Genomic DNA, 20,862 nt, shown 5'->3' with positions numbered 1-20,862 from the left:
CAGCAGCTATTTCATCTAATATTAGTAAAAGCATGATGGCTTTCTTTTTTGTGTCTACCTGATATTTTGGCTTGGAATTTTTTGAGCTGAACATACAAAATGAATTCAAGTCTCCCAACCTGGGTGAATCTGGACTTGAATGAAATTGATAAGGAACATCTTTCTTCTCCTTTTCTCTTCTACCTTAAGCAAGGCCAAAGCCAGTAAATATCCCTACAATCTTGTGTGATCAGATGTTTTAATTTGTTAGATCTGTTTTTATCTTTATCCATGTAGATTTTTTTAAAGCCATAATTAAATTGTACACATAGGAAAACTTTATAGATGTATACATGGGGACAATGAAGATGCTAACTTTGATGAGGACTTTCGGAAACGGTTCTTGAAAAGAATAACAGACAGCTGACTCTTGTCTTGAGTTCAGATTGTAATCACAAAGATTATATTTGGGTTGGCAGTAGCACATATTGTGTGATCAAGATTCTGTGGTTTTCCACAAATAATATGTAGATTCTAAAAGACTGTTGTTATTGTTTGTGAAAGTATTTGGTACAGATTGCAGGTAATCATTGGCAGAATATTTCCTCAACCTTTTAGAAGTTACAGGCTTTATTTTCAGGGATAGGGTTGGGGAAGATGATATTTTTAGTCCAACTTCCCATCTTTCTTGACCTCAAAGGGACATTTGGAACTCAATAAATTCTTAGCTCTCATTAGATAAAAATGAGTAGATATATATAATTGTGTTTCTCTGATGGTCTAGAAAATATAATCTATAATAAAAAAACAGATCAGTGGTTCCTAGGAATGGGGTGCCAGATGAAGGTCTGGAAAGGACTTAAAAAGAGACATAAATAAACTTTTGGGGGTGACATTTATGTTCATTATTTTGCTTGTACTGAGGTTTAAAATTGTGCTCTTTAAAATGTGTACAGTTTTTCATATGTCAGTCATGCCTCAGTATAGTACAGTAAAGCTGTTGAAGATAAACAAAAATCGTCCGCCTTCCTAGAGCTTACGTTCCAGCAAGGCAAGACAGACAAGATGGAATTCAGTGACTGCTACTTGACAGGCCCATGTATGAGAGGGTTTGGGTTTGGAATGTGAGCTGTATGAGGGCAAGGACATGATGGTCTCATTCAATTGCCTGGCATCTAATAGGCATGAAGTACAAGTTTACTGAATGAATACAGAATCCGAAACACAAAAATCTCTGGTCTTAGGTCACCAGGGACAGACGCATATCCTCCAGGCAGGTGTCACCTTCCTGTACTCCACTAAACCTCCCCATTTAAGATTTATGGTTGTTTTGGGCCTGGAAAAGTTACCAAATCACTTTTTAGAAATTTTATCCATTATTATGTGGTAAGAAGAGTTTCTCAGAATATTTAGTCTACCTTATTCCTGGAATCTTAGTGATTAATAATGTTGTCTTGAAGGTCTGACTATTCATCAAATATTTGTTGGAAACCTCAGCCAGTTACTGTGTAGCAGTCCAGGGATATACCTAAAATGAAACCCACATGGTGTCTGTGGGCACCACAGAGTTAAATAAAGAGGCTACTAATTTAATTACTTCTGGCAGGTAATTTAGTCAGTTCAGGAAACTCCCACATAAGATCCCAGGAAGAAAAATGTTAAGTGTTTGATATCAATTTTGGCCAGCTCCATTAAGCCAAATACATAGCAAGGCTGTCTGTGTTCAGTGAGAATCCAGTAGGAGTCCAGAGCTACTAGCAGTCAGTCTCTTCAGCTAAGTTCCTCATTATAGAGAAAAACAACTGACCACTAAGCTGAGGCTATATGAAATCGTATCCCAATCTACATGTCCATTACAGAATGGTGTTTAGTGGCTGCAAAATGCTCTTTGCTATTTTCCTTTTCTCTGAAATCACATCTCATGTGCCAAGCCACTTATTGCATTCTGGAATGATGAAGCACCTGCATTCCAAGAGGCACACAGATGAGGGCAAAGTGCAGAAAAAATGAACAGAAATAAAATTAGTAATTAATAGAAGTATGCCCAGGGAACCATGGGAGCACACCCTTTCCAAAGTCAGTATGCTCAAATAGTGAGTGATCCATCTCTTCAAAAGTTATCACCATCAGAAGAAATTCTTTTATGCATTATTCTCTCAAGATGAAAGCAATATATGTTCTCTAGAATTATGGACAAACAAACGAAGGCAATTAAAAAATCACCCAGAACTCATTCCTAATAACTGTAGGTTAGAAATAGAAGTTTTAGCTTGAGGTCATTTCCATTAATTTTTTTTTAATAAGAGAGTTACTAAAAAACTAAAAAAGGATCAATTAGCAGGTCTCAAACTCCTTGTCTTTCATTTATGCCTCATTTCAGTATTTTCTGACCTGTTTTGCATTATGTAGAGCCTGAAAGAAGAGGCAATCAAGATCATAGATCTTGGCTATAATCCCAGCTACTCCAGAGGCTGAGGCACAAATTTGAAGCCAGCCTCCGCAACTTAGAGAGACCCTGTCGCAAAGTAAATAAAAAGGACTGGGGATGTCACTCAGTGGTAAAGCACCCTTGGGTTCAATCTTGCTACCAAAAAAAAAAAGTAAAATTACTAAAGGTTTATAACAACTCTTTTATATTTTCTTCCCAATTTTTTTAAAGTTTTATTTTGTATATTCTTTGAATGTATTTCACAGCTGGGAGATTTGTTACCAGAGAAGCAGTCCTTGACAATTAGTCAACTTCATTTTTTCCCCCCCGAATATCATGAAAGGAAAATGTTGTCTCTGGCAGAGACCCTAAAAATGAAGATTTTTTTTTTGAGAGAGAGAGAATTTTTTAATGTTTATTTTTTAGTTTTCGGCAGACACAACCTCTTTCTTTGTACGTGGTGCTGAGGATCGAACCCGGGCCGCACGCATGCCAGGCGAGCGCGCTACCGCTTGAGCCACATCCCCAGCCCCAAAATGAAGATTTTTAAACTCATAAAAATGATAGACTTATAAAAAAGATGCATTGTAAATTGCTGCTCAATTTACAATTGGGTCATGACACCCAATAATGACACCCATAATAAATTGAAAATATTGGAAGTTGAAAGTGCATTTAACACACCTAAGCAAACATGATAGCTTAGCCACACTACGTACTGTATAGTTGCTGCTTCTTGTGGTCCCATGGTTGAGAGCTGTGCTCACTGCTGCTTCTGCTGCCTGGCTTCTGAAGAGAGTGCTGTACCATGTCACTTACCCCATGAAAACATCAAAATTCAAAGTACTGTTTCTCTTGTTGGTGTATTGCCTTTGTACCACTGTAAAGTCAAACCATCATATTTTGGGGACCAGCTGTACTGAAAATGAGAACATTTTCTTTTATGTATTATAACTCAGTAAGATTGATGTTATAACATTCTTCTAGTCCCAGTAAAGATCTAGACTTCAGGTCTAAGGGGGACCTTGTGAACAAAATGATTTCTTGTGAACCTCCTGATGGTACCTAGAATATTAAAAAAAAAATATATGCTCTGATTATTCTTAACAGCAACAAATAATACAGTGTTCAGTCAGTGATATTTCACATTATGCTAGGCCTTCAAATTGGCTGGTTGTATTAGCTTTGTGTCACTGTGATCAAAATGCCTGACAAGGATATCTGAGAGGGAAAAGTTTCTTTGGGTTCACAGTTTCAGATGTTCAGTACATGGTTGTCTGACTTCATCACTCAGAATCCAAGATGAGGTAGAACATAATGTTGAAAGGACACAGAGGAAGAAAACTGCTTAGCTCATGGCAGCCAGGAAGCAAAAGATTGAGGGGCCAGGGACAAAACATAAACCCCAAGGCACGCTCCCAGTGACCTGTTTTCTTCCAGCCTTGCCCCACCTGCCAACAGTTATCTCCTAGTTCAGTACTCCTTTCAAATTAGTAATCCATCAATAGATTAATCCACTAATTAGTTGACAGTTCACACTCTAATCATTTCACCTCTGAACACTGCTTCATTGCCTAACATGAGTTTTTGGTGGTGGTCGTAGGGAGTCATCTCATATCCAATTCATAACACTGAAAATATTCAGGTTGATATGTAAATATTTGTGAATTCGGATATATATTCGAACATATACATGTGAGTACAGACCTAGCATATGGTCATGCGGGTGTCATGTAGCATTGTTTTCATAGTCCTATATATAAGGTTGTTTGATAATCTGCACTGAGATCAAGGAGATCAGGAAGAAGTATAGCTGTTTCTAAATTCTCAAATCACTTTGACCATGTGAATCTGGATTCTTACATTAAAATGCTTCTGAGTTGGTTTCTGTGAAGATAGGATTTTTTTAAGGCTGGCACATCTAAAGTCATAGTTTATTTTTATTATTTTCTAGAAACTCTGGGAATATGAGATTCCATAATGTTTATTGCTCTCTATAAGCCAGTCAGATTTTGTTTTGTTTTGAGAGATGTACTCTATTAATATACTGAAGATAGGAAAATATTATATTTTGAACATGAGAATCGAGGACATTTCTTACCTACAGGCACTCAGACAGCTTTCAATGTCTGTCCTACAATGCAGACCCAGAAATGCAAAAACACAGCTGCGCGTGGTGGCTCATGCCTGCAATCTCAGAAACTTGAGAGGCAGAGGCAGGAGAACTGCAGGTTTAAGGTCAGACCCAGAATCTTATAGAGGCCCTATACAACGTTGTGAGTCCCTGTCTCAAAAAATAAGAAGGGCTAGGGATATTGCTCAGTGGTTAAGCTCCCCTGGGTTTAATCCCCAGCATCCTCCCCGCTAAAAAAATGCAAAAACCCACCATCTATCTGTCAAAGCACTGTTGTTTCCAGTAGACACAAGACATTTTTTTTAGTTCAAAACCACAAACAGGCAAAGAAAAGAGAATAACAAGCATGCTCTCTGTTACTTCTTAGCTCATGGAGAGTAGATTCTTACAGAAACAATCTCCTTCTTCCAACAAATGCCACTAAGTGGGCAGACCATAAAACCAGATCTATTTATTGCTGCTACTAATGGGAAATAAGTTATAGCCCAAATACAAAGAACCAGCTTTTATCTACTATCAGAAATTAAAACATAGAATTGGAAATTTTTTTTTAGTAAAAAAGGAAAAAATTCTTTTATTACTTTGAATTTACTATGGGAGCCTAGAAATCATGTAAGTGGATTTAAACAGCTCATGAATTGCATATATGAGGCATCATAGTTTAAATTTGTTCTGGAAGGTGAGTCTATTTGAGCATCTCAGTGGGACTTCCAAAATTGTCAAAGTATAATTTAAGAAAAAAATTAAAATGTGCAGGTGTCAGGTATTTATTTAACTCAATCAATGAGGGAAAGAGATCGTAAGCCTGGTGCAGAGAAAATTGAAGAGTGAAATAACTACTTAAAGAACAAATGCTTCAGACTCCAATTTAGGTATAAAATTGGTTAATGTTGTATATGGCAAGAAAACTGCAATCTTCGGAGTTATCTTTTCTATAGGATTAAAATCATTTGTATCTCTATCAGATAAAATTAATATGCAGTACTAAGAATCATTTGCATTTCTAAAAGTTTATCAGGGAGCCTGGACAGCATCAATGACAAGCAGTTATTTAGTCATTCAGAAAATACTTAAGGGAGGCCTACTATGTGCCTTGAAAGATGCCACTGAGTCTGTCTTATTCTCTGCCCTCGTGGGGATGGTCATTACCTGGCCAAGCTGGATAGACCTTGCTCCAGCCTTCATTACTGCAGGGAGAGCTGGGTGCTATCCACACCTTTCTCCCATGTGCAGCAGAAGGATGCCCAGGTATTTGGCAACCCACATTTAGACTGTAGGCAGATCTGGATATGCTTATTCTATATTATTTTATTCTATATTCTTTTATTCTTATTCTATATTCTATATTCTTTTCAAGTTGGTAGAAGCCAATCAAATAATGTATAATTTCCCCTTAAATATATTTTAAATGTTATTAATAAAAATTCATACTCCTTAACATTATTTTCAAATCCAACTATCCTTGTTCTAGATGTTGTCTTTGACAAAGAATAACCTTATTCTGAGAAAAAGGTTTCTTGAAAAGAATTCATTTGCCCTTACTCTCCATTTCACTCACATGCATTTTTGCACTCAAAAAAATTAAAGACACAACGATCACCCTTCTGGATTCTCTTGTTGTTTAATAAGCATTTTGTACTTGGCATCTTTTCTTCCTTTTTTGCTCTTGTATTTTATTCATTTCTGAATTTTCTACAAATGTGGATAATGGCTGCTTTGCTTAGACATTGTTTTAAATAAAAATGGGTTTGTGTTTTCTTTCATGAGTCTCAAATAGTGTTTTCTATTTTGGAGGAATTTATCGTGTGCCTGCTCTCTGTAATGGAGCAGGCATTGTCCACTTACTGAAGTATATCCTGCCATTAGCGCTTTTGTCCTATAAAGGATAATTGAATGTACTTTATTGAGGTCCTGTAGCAAAGCAAATCTTAATCCAGTTATTTTGGTATTCGTGGAGGGCTCGGGTATGTTGGCTCCTATTCTTCTGAACAGCTTGGATCTCTATAAAGTTTGGCATGTTTTATTTTTCTCCACGTTTAAGAAAATGTCTCCGTCCTGTGAAGGTAATCTGATCATAGAGTTTTATTCTACTTCAATTATCTATATAAGTCAAATGGTGATGTGCTCTATCATTGGAATATAAACTGAAAGCATACTTATACAGAAATACTTATGCATCACAGAGATTTCTTTTTTAAAATATTAAAATGTGTCTTGGCCATCTACATACAGAAGAATACCTTTTAAGTTGGGAAACCTTGATGTTTCATTATTTTTTTAAAGAATGAAATCTGTAGATTCTGTAATGAAAAAAAAAATCAAATAATTATAGAATTAACACATTGGGCAGTTTTTATTTTAGGTTTATTTTAGAAATGTTTTTCATTTGAATTATTTTGTTTATAACAAAAAAGATTCAGCTCCCCATGATGTAAAGAAAATGTACATACTTGCCTTTTCACTGGGAAAGAATGCTTTCTTTTAGGTGGGTCAGCAGCCTTCATAGGTGTGCTTTTGAATTTCTGTTCTGCCTTCCTATGTTTACATCCCAAGAGGCACCTTTATAAAATAACATAAGCATACGAGAATAAATTATTTGTTTTTGAATCCTTGAATTATAACTGAAGTTGGCTACAGTCAAATATTTCCAGACTCTTTTTTTATGGTTTTTGTCAGCAAAGAAAAGGATTGTACAAAAGCAATTAACTCTTCTCTCAAATTTTGCATCTTCAGAGGCAAGGAACAGCTCCACCTCCTATGAAGCTGCCTCCTCCTTACAAAGCACCGTCTGTAGACAGTGATGAAAATGAAGAAGAAAATGCATTTACTGACAGTGAGTTCCTTTTTGTTTAATAAATGCAGGATTTATTAAATTATGCTTTAATGACTTCTGTATATTTTTCAATAAAGGGCAGGGGGAAACTTCAAAAATGTGTGCATGAATATATGCCAAAAAAGAAAATTTATATTTGAAAGTTTTGTGGCTAATTTCCTAGGCTTTTCTCTTTGACATTGACAGAGGGAATATTGAAGGAAGCTTTGTTATACGCTATTTTACCTGTATTCCCTTCCAGTTTTGCTATTTGGTTGTGAATACAAAACTGTTAAAAAGTCCTTTTAACTCAAGTTTGACCAGTAATCTGAATTGGGCATTGATGCCAGCTCTTGATTATTTACCTTACTCAAAGTAATGTTGATATTGCTAACGCAAAATTATTGGTGGCCCACCAAGTCTTATTTAATCCTTTAGAACTCATAATTTTTTATACTAATTGCATCAAATACACATTCATACATTATTTAGCTGAGACTTTATTTGAAAGAATTTGCATTTCTTTTATGAATGTATAGTATCTGGAGTTAGACCCGATTGCTAATGTATACAGAACTTCTTTAGGAAGTGAAGAAAATGTTTTAAAATTAGACAGTGATGATAGTTGTACAATTTATAGATATATTAAAAATCACTGACTTGATTATTTTAAATGGGTGAATTTTATGGTATGTGAAACACCATAAAATATATGAAAACATTTTTCTAAAATATATGAAAGATTTTTATATAGAAATTAAAAGTTAAAAATTCTGGCTGCAGCATTTAAGATTGACCTGTTTTATAAAAAGGATATAATAATGGTTCCTAGTTCATAGGGTTGTGAGGAGGATTGAAATAAAGCAATACAGTCTTTAGCTTGCCACTTAATATTCAAAGAATACTATATTATATCTTTTATTATTGTTAGTAATAATTATTAAGTTAACTTTATATTTTTCTAAATATAATAGTAAATATATAAATAAATAGAAATAAAATATGAAAAGTAATGAAACTGCTAGGCTCAGTGTCACGTGCCTGTAATTCCAGTAGCTTGGAGGCTGAGGCAGGAAGCTGGCAGGTTCAAAGCCAGCCTCAGCAGTTTAGCAAGGCTCTCAGCAACTTAGCAAAACCCTTCTCAAAATAAAGAATAAAAAGGGCTGGGGATGTGGCTCTGTGGCTATGTATCCCTAAGTTCAATCCCTGACACAAAAGTAAATAAATAAATAGATAGATAAATCTATAACTGAGATAACTTTATAAAAATTTGATCCTTCAGTTTTACAGAACCTGTTTTCATGCATTTTTTTCTTCATTTATTCACATCTTAATTGAATACCATTTTGTCTTTTAGTGATAGTATTAAGTGAGTCTGCTGTTAAATGGGTAAAATAGAGCTAGTTCCCTTTATGTAGTAGAAGCACCAGCCACAAAGGGAAGGCACAAAGGCATGAGGATAAAGTTAGATGTGGACTCTGGTGATGTGATTCTCAACCTGTTTGAAGAGTATACCTGAGCTTGTCCTGATGTCCTCCCTTATTCTGATAGAGAGGAGAAGGCAGCTGCACAGAGCGGCAATAGATTGTTGACTCTCCATAATTCCTGGCTGCTAGAAGTCAGTAACACCTAATTACTGGGAAACCTGACATAAGTGTGCAACTAAGACTGTTCCGATATTGGTTCTACCACGCAGTAGCTGTGTGTTCTTGGATAAGTCATTTAACTTCTTCAAGGCACACACTAGTTATCAATGAGGGAACAAGGGTCTGTCATAGAATAACCTGTCTCATAGGATTGTTGTGAACAGTGAGAAAGCTCAGCATAAGAACTGGGTTACCTGGTAAGTGCTCTGGGTGACTAGGTGTGGCCTTTACATATATTATTAACACAGTTGACATTTTGTGAGGACTCTAATTAGAAAACATGTTTAGAAAAATTAAGAAATGGGTCACAAACAGCTAATAAATAGTGGGAATTGGGGTTCAAACCCAGGCACTGTGACTCCAGAGCCAATATTATCATGTACACTTGCTGTTGCTTAAAACACATTACTATAGCAGAGATAGGTACAAAGTGATGTGGGGTTCTTCTGTGAATGGCACTCTCGGGCCGGGAGAAAGGTCAAGCATCCTCTCCTCCTCCTTACTATGGCACCCTCAGGTATGCGTAACATGCACAGGCACAAATGCATGGCATCCTGAGGCTCAGAAAAGATAGCTCTTTACACTAAATGCATAAAAAGACTCCTGATACCTTCTGACTTTAAATTTGTGACATCCCACATATTCTCCAACAAACCTATTTGGGTTGTATAGGTGACTCTTCTCTTCATTTATTTTGGTCTCTGATATTTTCCTTCTCAATGTATATTCCCTTCCTGTTTAAATCCCTTTGATTTCACTGTTAACCTCTAAAAAAGTTTGAATTTTATTGAGTATTTCTTGGATGGTTCATATTTATAATACAGGCAAGCCTAATGTCTCTGGCCACTGTATATTTCCTTTGGGATGATCTCGTGGGATTTTCTTAGTTTCTTAACTCTTACTAAATTAATACTCTGCTCATCTATCCAAAACTGAAAGTAAACCAGGTCACTGTTTTATCAGATTTTTACTGTCTAGTCTAAATATTTCTTTTAATAGTGGTGAAATATGATTATATAACTTTCCTGAGGTCCACAACTCTGAAGTGAACAGCTTGACTTCAAGGGTTAGGCCCATGACCCTAACCTTTCTTAGCAAGATCACCAACGTGAAGCACACCTCACTTTAAAGGTATTAAAAGGTCGTTAATTAAAAAGTTCGTCCAGTCAAGGAGTGTTTGTCAAGTGGATGTCACAAGTGGGCAGACACTGTTCTAGGAGTTTGGAATGTCGCAAGGAACATGGTCATTCTTTCATTAGCTGATATTCCAGTAGAGGAGGAAGATTATAAATAAGATAGTTTAAATAGTGATAAACATTGTGAATAAAATAACTAGATTTAAATAAATAAAATTTAAGATAAAATACAAAAAGGTTGTATGAGAAAATAAATGCCTCGGATGTGGCAATGTTAAGTAGAATGGTTAAGAAAGGCCAAGATAAGATCAAACTGACAAAGGTCTGGCTCTTACAGTCATCATTTACATCAAGTTTGTTTTTTTGTTTTTGGTCTGTACTCATGGTAACTTAAAATTTTACGTAACAAATCAGATGTTCTCAAATATTCTGTCACATGATGGAAATCTAACAACTGTGTGAGTTAGATTTCCATCATGTGGCAGAATATTTGAGAACATCTGCTTAATTGAAAAATTTTATTTTGGCTTACAGTTTCAGTCCTCAGTTACTTGTTTGGAGCCTTTGGTGACTCAGTACATCATGGCCAAGGAGCTGCTCACCTCTTGGGGGCAGAGAGAGAAGGAGAATTAGGGGGAGGTCGTCATCCCCATATCCTTTCAGTGGCATGGCCTCCATGACCTTAACTTCCTTTCACTAGGCCCTGGCTCCTAATGGTTCTACCGGTTCCAATAGGACCTTTGGAGGACACAAAACCCAAACTATAACAACTAATGTAGGTGCATATATGTAGGAATATGCGTATATATTGAAACAAAAGTTTCACAAACTATTGCTTATTTTTATAATGTGATGAATTTTATTTTTTAAAATGCTGGTAGCAATTCAGTTTATTTCGTAACTAACAGATAACTGCAAACTATATTATGAAAAACACTAATCTAGATCCTTGGTTTTGAATCGTCTGAGTACATCAGGAACACCATTAAAGCTTGTTAAAATAGTAATCGATAAGGCCTATCCCCAATTTCTGATTCCTTAGATCTGTGAGGACCCAATAATTTGCATTCCTAATTTGTTTCTGGTTGGTGCCATTGCTTCTGCTACCCAAGAATCACACTCTGAAAACAATCAGGATGCTAAAGTCATGCTGATGAATTTATTTAGGAAAACATTTAAAGTGTTTTTTCCACTAGCCCTTTACATCCTTTCACCAGGTTAAGAAATTGTTTTCCCCAAGGCTGGCCTTTTACTTTCTATTCTCAGTTTTAGGTAAAGTCATTACTGAGGTTCTCATCTCCCACCCCAGAATGAATCTTAATAAACTCCATCACTATTTATTCCCTGTCTCTCTCACATTTGTACTTTCCTTTACATGTTTATTGCCAAAATTTTAGTAACTATATGATAACAGTCAGAATTTTCTGAGTACCTACCATATGCCATATATTCTAAGTCTTCAAATGCATTCTCAATACTTAGAAGACTCTTTAAAGGAGATATTAAACCTTCTGCCAGTTTCAGCTCAATGACTCCTCTAGAAAGCTTTGCCTGACTCCTTAATCCAGTACAAATTCCTTTATTTTTCTTTATACCACTTAAAAAAAAATGTTGCTTTTCATGTGATTATTCGATTTATGTCTGTCTTCCCCACTAAACCCTCTAAGTTCCATGAGGCTACTGACCCTCTCTGTGTTTTGGCCTGACACATTACAAAAGTTCAGATTTGGGGACAAATGGGCGGCAGGGGTATGTGGCTTGCATGGTCAACAGTGGGGATGAAAGTGAGAATGAGGTTTGGTGGCGGTGCTTCAGAGAGACCTTTTCTGCTGTCCAGAGCCACCCTTTAGAGTTTTGTGTGCAGAACAGCTTGGCTTTTTCTTTCTCAGCAGGCAGTCCTCCAATTTATCTAAACATTTCAATCCCATGGGAACAAAGTCTAGAGAAGTCTCTATCTCCATAAAGCCCAATTTTGATCTCAGAGGTTAAGTTAATACTTTTACACCAGCCACGTGTTTCTGACTTCTGGGCATTCATTCTTTCAACTACATTTTCAAACTACAGGGAGCAGCAGGTTTTGGAATGACTTTTGGTAAGATATAAGAGGGAGATCAAAAGAAGCAATGAGAATGACATGGTAGGCTTGTTTCTCGACTCAGATGAAGCCCTAGAAACTCTGAATGCAGTTGGCCTATTTGTTGCCCCTGGGATTTTAAGTGGAGAGCACAGGTATGAATGGAACCCTATACCAAAAGAATCCTGAAGCCCCTTTTTTCTACCTTAATTCCTGAATGGAAGCCTCTCCTAAGTGTTTTGCTTTTCTACCTTAATTTTTTTTTTCTCTCTGAAAGAACCTGGCTTAATTGGTGACTGAAATACATCTTTATGGGCTTTGTCACAGACTCTCCTCCTCCATTATGTTATAAAGGAATATTTATATTAAGGGTATATTTGAGTTATGAAACAATGATAAAATTAGCCTGCGATTTGGCCCATGCAAATAAAAATTAAATTGCCAATACCTTGCATAATCTTGATTTACTTTAATTCTTATTGTTTTATTTCAGTTATTTTAAAAGATGAAATACTAGCTAAGGCCTTCTGCAATATGGTTTATTCCCAAATCTGTTACTTGGAGTCATAATATCTGTAAGTTAGGTAAGATGACTTTTTAAAGAAAACTTTATTGAGATATAGTTTATATGCTATACAATTTACCCACTTAAAGTATGCAGTTTCAGTAGTTCTTAGTATATTCACAGAGTTGTTCAGCCATTACCACTATTAATTTTAGAACATTCAGCACATTTTTATCATAATCTTCTCTACAGGCCTATATATTAGCAGTCACTTCACATCATTGTATTTATTTAAAATTCTTTATATGCATATATAAAATATATATCTAAATTTAAAAGAAATAGTCTTTCTAGATAATTCTCACGTGTTCCCATGGAATGGAGTGAATTGGGAAACCTGTTTTAAACCTCCTCCTAAAAACAAAACAACAAAGAACTATATTCAGGTATGGAATAAGAGGATAGTTGCTAGCCCAATAGCCTTTAGGAATTCTGCAATTAGAAAGGTAAAACTCAAGCTGGGGGCATAGCTCAGTGGTAGAGGCCCTGGATTCCATCCCCAGCACCAGAAAAAAGAAATGTAAAATTTGTAGAAGTGGGCCATAACACCTTGAGTCACTTATTAATAGGCACTGTCATGAAAGCTACAAAACCACTCTCCAGAAAAATGTGTGCTGATACAAAAACATCATCACCCATGTGTACACACACGCACAATTTTGAGCATCATTTTGACTGTTTAGTGGAAATCTTGAACCCCATTTAAGACTTCCTAGATCACAGGTTGTTAACCCCTATAGTTTCTTTTTTTAAAACAAAACGTTGGAACTTAATAAAAGAATAGTTGGGGAAAAGATGAACATACTATTTTCACAACTGGAAAACTTAGACTGTAGATTTTAATGGCAGTCTATAAGTTTAATGTAATTTGAATTAAAATCTTTAATGTAATTTTTTAAAAAAATATAACTTGATTGACAATTTACTTGGAAATTAAATGCTAGACAATTTTGGAAAACAAAAATAATGAACAGGGAACTTAGCTTCTCCTAGTATCTGAATTTGTTCTAAACTGATGGCTTTCAAAATCAGTCTAGAGCTTGTAAGTGTGAATGGCAGTGTTTTCTCAACCCTGACACTGTCGCCAGCTTGGTTCATTTTTTTTTTTTTTTTTTTTTGTGGTGGGAATGGCTGTCCTTTGCATTGTAGAATGTTAAGCAACATCCCTGGTCTCTGCCCACTAGATTCCTGTTCTGGTTCTGACAGGTCAAAACATCTCTACTTATTATCATCTTCCCTGGTTTACATGGAAATGGAGATTCTACTTTCACTTACTGTTTGGAGTATTAAGGGATAATCCCGTACAATGAAGGATTATCCTGTCCAGGAGCCAGTAGCACACCTGATTAAAAACATCCAAACTGTGGTAATTAAATCATTACATTGTTTACGTTAAAAGTAATCAACAAATAGACCCAAGTATCTATAAAGAATTAAGAAAATAGAAAATGCTTTTTTGAGGGCTGGGATGTAGTTTAGTGGCAAAGTGTCTATCTTGCATTCATAAAGCTCTGGATTTGACCCCTAGTTCCAAAAAAGAATGAAAAAAAGAAACCCACCAATTAATAATAATAATAATAATAATAATAATAATAATAATAATAATTTAAAATGCTTTTTTGAAATAGTGAAAATAAATTATTAATAAGGGATGAAGTATGTAATCATTTGGAGAGAAAATGTAGAGATGTCATTTCTCATCAAAATTAGAGTAATTCTTTTGGAATTAATTTGTATCTAAAAACTGAAATCATAAACATACTATGAAAAAAAAATCTATATAATATTTTTTAAAATATGGGGCTGGGGTTGTGGCTCAGTGGCAGAGCACTTGCCTAGGCACTGGGTTTGATTCTCAGTACCGCATATAAATAAATAAAATAAAGGACCATTGAGAGCTAAAAAAAAAAGATTTAAAAATTACCTGTAATCTCAGCGGCTCAAAAGGCTGAGACAGGAGGATCACAGCCAGCTTCAGTCATTTCGAGGCACTAGGCCACTTGGTAAGACCCTGTCTCTAAATAAAATACAAAATAGGACTGGGGATGTGGCTCAGTGGTTGAGTGCCCTGAGTTTAAAATATGTGTGTGTGTGTGTGTGTGTGTGTGTGTGTGTGTATACTATCTATCTATCTATCTATCTGTCTGTCTGTCTGTCTGTCTATCTATCTATCTAGAGAGAGGTAGAAAACAGCCCAGGTTGGGACTACAATCAGGCTTGATGGAATTTTGGTAGGTCTCACAACTCTGAAAGTTCACTCAAAACAATTTCACACCTTAAAAAGCTATTCAAAGTATTTCACAGTTAAAGTAAAGAATCATTGGTAAGGGATTTTTTAAAACTTATGAAAAGTCTACATTAAGAGTAGGGGAGGGGCTGGGGATGTGGCTCAAGCAGTAGCGTGCTCGCCTGGCATGCGTGCGGCCCGGGTTCGATCCTCGGCACCACGTACAAACAAAGATGTTGTGTCCGCCAAGAACTAAAAAATAAATATTAAAAAATTCTCTTTCTCTCACTCTATCTTAAAAAAAAAAAAAGAGTAGGGGAGTTGTCAAGTGGTAAATTACCTTAGGAAAGGAGTTATGGTGTATAGATCAATATCTTCCTCATTTATGCTCAGTTGGTCTCATTTTATAGTTGAGAATAAGGCCAAGAGTCTAGAACTACAAAATTAGGTATTTATGAGGCCTGGCCTAAAAGCCAGGTCACTGGGTGTGCAGGGACACATGTAGGTTCCTCTGTGTGCCAGGCCAGTTTTTAGCATGACGTAAACTCATGAGAAATAAAGATTTATTGAGCAACTAGTAGCTTTTTCTTGACAATTTTTGTCTATTTTTTTTTTTTTTAATCCATGTATCTCTGTGGTTGATCTCTGCCTTGCCAATAGATGTCACTACAATCAACGGCAATTTACCAAGCATTTAAAGAATGTTAAGAATGTGCACTTTAAATTGACAATCAGCATTAATAACTTCTAGCAGCATTTACGTGTTCATTTTTATGAAATAAGTTATATGCTCTTTATTATTATTTTTGGACAGTGCAAAACAGAGGGGAAATTATAAGAAATAAAGGTTAAGATATAATTTTTTAGTTTTATGTAAATTCTTTTCCTCATTTCCTGCACAGTTAATCATCTTTTTATGGACTCTTCATATTTATAAGTTAAATAAGTAGAATTTTTACACTAGCCTTATAATGCGAGGTCCCTGGTGAAGTTGGGCTATTTTTAACATTTTTTTCATTCTGAAAACTTTCTAAGCTACAAACCTTGATATAATTTGAATGCATTTATTGTAAATAAATAAAATGTTCAGTTCCTTTGAGTAGCATTTAAATTATGTTCTGGTGTTCTTGACTTTTTAAATATTACTTCTCATACAGTAATCACCTCATACAGTGATCACAGATATTTTTATTCTACATTTTACAGAGAAAGGTTAGAAGATCCTGCAGTAATTGATAGGTAATTCTGAAGTAATTGCTGTTGGTGATAAGCTTATTCAGGTGTGCTGAAGTAGGGCTGGGTATGGGATGCAAAGAAGCATTTTGAAATTTAAGATTATTTTTGTAGTGATTTCTCCAAAGTTATACATTTTTTTTTTTCATATTCTTACCTCCCAAAAGCTAACTTGAAGACTTGACTGCCTAAATGGAATCTTTACTGCGCATTTAAAATGTTACTGAGACATAAATGCATCTCGCTCCGGGGAGATGGCATGCACCAGTTTCTTTGTTACAGACAGGATTCAATGCTGGGATCTGTAAGGAAGAGAGAAGTTGATGACTGTTCCCCCTCACTTCGGACAGGCTGAAATCAACTGCCAGCTCCTTTTAATTTGCATTAGAAAGATGCCACTAATGTAATGCACTGTTTCTCAGCAGGAAACTAGGTCATTAAAATGATATTAATTGAAGCTGGCCACAAAATAAATGGTCGCGTTTATATTGCCTCCTGTTCTGGAATGGAGCTATCATCCTGATGTGAGCAGGGTAACTGAGTGTCACAGTCGGCAGCGGGAGGCATCCAGGGTCAGATGTTGGAAACCAGGAATTTTGCTTCTCCGGGCAGACTTTTCCAGGCAGCTTTCACCTGCTGACAGATGTGGCTTTAGCTTGAGGGCTAGCCTGAAATTAGCTTAATTGATTGCTTCTCCGGATGGAAAGACTGACAGGTTGCCCTTAAAGAGAATAATATCTGAGGGGGAAAAAAATAGGCCCAAGGTCATCAGAAGAGAGAGGACAGAGTCTGTGTTGAGGATCTGAGCTGCTTACAGCACTGAATGTTTCTCAGGAATGCAGATACCCTGAAGGGAGCACAGGTTCAGCAATGGTCCAGGGGGGTTTCCCAGGTAAGATTCTGTTGTCTGCATGATCTGTGGGGCTTTCTGAATGCAACCCTGGGCTGTTTTCCTGCTGGTGCAGCGTGTTGTTTAAACAATAGTAAGCTAAGGCATTTATCTTAAGTAAGAAAGGGAGGGTACATATGCATGTGCAAGGTGAATGTATGTTAGAAGCAAACCTCTCATGTTTCCTTTCATATGTATCGTGGCTTGTAACATCCTTTTGATGTTTTTGAAAAGTGGAGCAGTTTGTCACACTGTCAAGAATATACTGATAATTTCGGTGCCAGAATTCTTAACACTCTGTTCATGCAGTATCCTCTCCTTTCAGAATTGTAATTGAGAAGTAGTTCTCCTGGACATTTATTATCATCATTCTTGCTGTTTGTGTCTTCATTAAAAAAAAAAAAATGATTTGCATTGGAACAAAGTTATTCTGATTAATTTAAAAAACTGACTATTCAGCATTCTGTTGTAAATGAAAGCAGAATATTATTAAGAAGTCATAACAGTAAGCACAAATTTTTACAATTTTTCTAAATTGTAAAATAACACCCTAACTATTATTTGCTGATTGTGGTTGAAGTTCCATTAATCTAAGCCTACAAATTAAAATTCATTAAGGATGGGGACTCTGCATTGGGAAATTTTACCATTGACTTCCTTTTTAACATATGTTCTTGAAATTATTTCTAGATTGACAATGTAATTTTATGTAATAGGGCACACTCTTTAGTGTATGCTTCTGCTATGAAAAATTATTAGAACCAGAGCTGCTTTTTATCACAGTAAGATATAGAATATTTATACATAATAGAGGTCTTCTTGTTTAAGTATTTTTGCCCAGGGGAGTCAATTGTAAGCTCACTGAGTTAGACATCACATTATAGCCTTTCTTTTTATTTTCAGCAGTGCACATGCAAATTAGGTTATTTCTACTGCAACAGCAGGATATATGCTGCATTCCTGATTTAAGGTAGTAAACCTTATTTTTGGCTATGCTGTCAAAAAAAAAATCAAGCAAGAACTTTTTTGTTTGCCTAACATATAATTTCTGAAGATCTTAAGTTGAGGGTCCTAAGCAGTATCTAGTATCCAGTGCTATGAATTTGGTTTAGAGAAAAGATTATAGCTCTTAAGTGGAATGCGTCACAGATTCCCTGTAGTGACAACTGTCCGTATTGTGTCTGCTGCTGTTCTATAGTTGGAGTTGCTTGAAGTTGTCATCTTTTCAGTACTACTTCTCAAACTCACATTGACAAAGCAACCATGGAAATGATCCTGAGTATTCACGGATCTTACCTGATCCTCAGACCCCTGGAGCAATGAGTTCATTTTCCTTTTATTTTTGGCAGTTTCTTGATTTTTTTTAAGATCTGTTTCTCCAGATTTTAAGTACATGTGTGCTCGAGTTTTCTCAGGATAACTTGCCATCCATGACCACTTCCATGATCTCTACCTCACCATTTTGAAGTTGCCATTGTCCCTGTTTCAGAAACCACAGTAGAACCCTCAGGAACCCCCACAGCAATTTCCCAGAAATTATATTAATTATTTGTGGTCTTTAGGAATTACTGTGTCCTCTGCATTTTATCAAAATCATATATGAACTCAGTTTTGAAACCGTTATTAGGTAGGCACAGTGGTGTGCCCCTGTAATCCCAGCTGCTCAGGAGGCTGAGACAGGATGATTGTGAGTTCAAAGCCCGCCACAGCTATGGCTAGACACTAAGCAACTCAGTGAGCCCTGTCTCTAAATAAAATACAAAATAGGGCTGGGAATGCGGCTCAGTGGTCAGGTTCCCCTAAGTTCAATCCCTGGTACCCCCCCAAAACAAAAACAAAAACCTGTTATTAACCCTATATACATGTCCCACAGTTGACACACTTTATGTATTGTATATGTCACTTTTTCAGAGCTTCTGCTCAGGATTAAAGTTTATAATTTCGTATAATTATCTTCACTTGTTAAAAGATTCTGTTTTTAATTCCAACTAGTTCATACATGATAATATTTTTATGTCTTAATCTAATATTATGTTTACTGCTTCTGCATTCAGTTAATTTTAAAAGCATCTTTCTATTTTGTATCTTTTTGACACATCTTGCAAATATTAGTTAACATGTAGTAGACTCAAAGATGAGGTCTTATCTGCAGAGGATTTACTTTTTTTTTTTTTGTACTTGCATGGAAACATGCTATTTGAATGGGCTTATATTGCTTTTGATTTTAGAAGTTTTATGTCACTTTAGAATATTTTAATTTTATCTTTATGAGTTTAGGTTAAGTAGTCATCATTTTAATTGATATAATTCAGAACAAAGAGCATTATAATTTGAATTAATCAGATAATGTAACAAAAGTTAAGTAGCATTGAAAGTTACTTCCTTGTAGAGACATTTGGTATAAAGTAAGAAATACCACTCCTAGGTCTCTAGTATGTTTTCTTATTTAGATAATTATGTAGTTTAAAAATATTCTCTCATTTCTCTTTATATTTATGATATGCCTAGATTCTGAGATAATTGCAGAGGGTGAAGAATTCATGTTGTGTATTTTGAATGTATCTCCCAAGTCAGTCAATAATGTTATTCCCATTATGTAGCTACTAAGTCTTCTAAGGAAAGCTTCCAGTGGTTTACCTAGAGGTTGGTGAAAATTTGACATAGCTTCAGTTCCAATGGTGATATATCATCAAGGAGTTCCTAAAAAAGTTCATCTTGAAGATCCCTAAGCCTAAGGAGGAGAAATACACCATGTAACTGGTTTTTGCCCTCAAGAAATTTACAGTCTTTTCTAGAATGAGGAAACATGTAGGCACAGGAACAAATGCACCTGTGGGCCTTTTGGAGGAGGCTAAGTGAGCAGAGTTGGTAGGGTTGGTGTCAAAATGGTAACTCTGCCCATGGCGTCCACAGAGAGCCCAGCGCTACAAGCAAGGGCTGGAGGGAGAGGAAAGAAACTCAACCAAGAGGGGATGCAGTGAGATGGAGTTTCAAAACTTTTTAAGTTTAATAATGTATTTTCTGAAATACAAATCATAGTGGTGGCTAGGTTAAGGAGACAACATTTTAGGCCAATGAAATAAAATTTATAGTTTCATTTCTTTACTTTTTTGAATATTTATCTTTCAGGCATTATGCTAAATGCTTTACACACATTATTTTCTTCAATGAATATAATTTTATAAGGTTTTTTTTCTGTCTTAATTTTTTTAGGTAAAATCTAGATAACTTTTACCAAGTTTTAACTTTGCATGTTTTCAAGGATCTGCTCACATAATCTAATTCCATTTGCAAAGCCAGATTGATTATTATTCTCTTTTTATCTTTTATTTTTTATCTCCACTCTTTGGACAGATAGATATATAATTAAGAAACCTTACCCCTAAAAAAGCATGTTGAAGTTCAAAATTCTAAAAAATGTTTATTGTATTTTTTGGCAAAGCACATTTTAATACTGAAAATTTCCATTTAAAAGGGGGGGGGGATTCAGAAGCTAAATGAGGCTAAATTGCAGAAAAATACAGTCACGTAGGTGTGCCATGGGGCTTACCAGCTTACAGAGACACTTCACCAGGGCAGCACCCAGCACAGTGTGAACTTGGCTTCTTGGCATAAACAAATTTCTTTTCCATCATTGAAAAATTTCTACATTCAGAGAAGAAATAGCAAGTCTCTTGATGCTAACCAGATGGGGATAGGTGAGTTTCGAAGGTATAAGAGACAGGTGAAATTTTGCAAA

At 35.7% G+C, this 20,862-nt stretch overlaps 1 protein-coding gene across 6 annotated transcripts in view; it reads left to right on the top strand.

The window, feature by feature from the left end:
* PATJ (PATJ crumbs cell polarity complex component) overlaps positions 1–20,862 on the top strand; it is a 346,985-nt gene that overhangs the window by 141,693 nt on the left and 184,430 nt on the right. For all 6 annotated transcript variants that reach the window (XM_081306348.1, XM_081306345.1, XM_081306347.1 and 3 more), the window contains one exon: positions 7,275–7,374. In XM_081306348.1, the coding sequence (XP_081162474.1) occupies positions 7,275–7,374 (100 nt within the window). The remainder of the gene's footprint in view (positions 1–7,274; positions 7,375–20,862) is intronic.

The sequence above is a fragment of the Spermophilus citellus genome (genome assembly GCF_964194105.1).
Source record: "Spermophilus citellus genome assembly, chromosome: 9".
Taxonomy (NCBI): Eukaryota; Metazoa; Chordata; class Mammalia; order Rodentia; family Sciuridae; genus Spermophilus; species Spermophilus citellus.
Note: the sequence above shows the minus strand (reverse complement) of the source record. Positions and strands in the feature narration are given on the sequence as shown.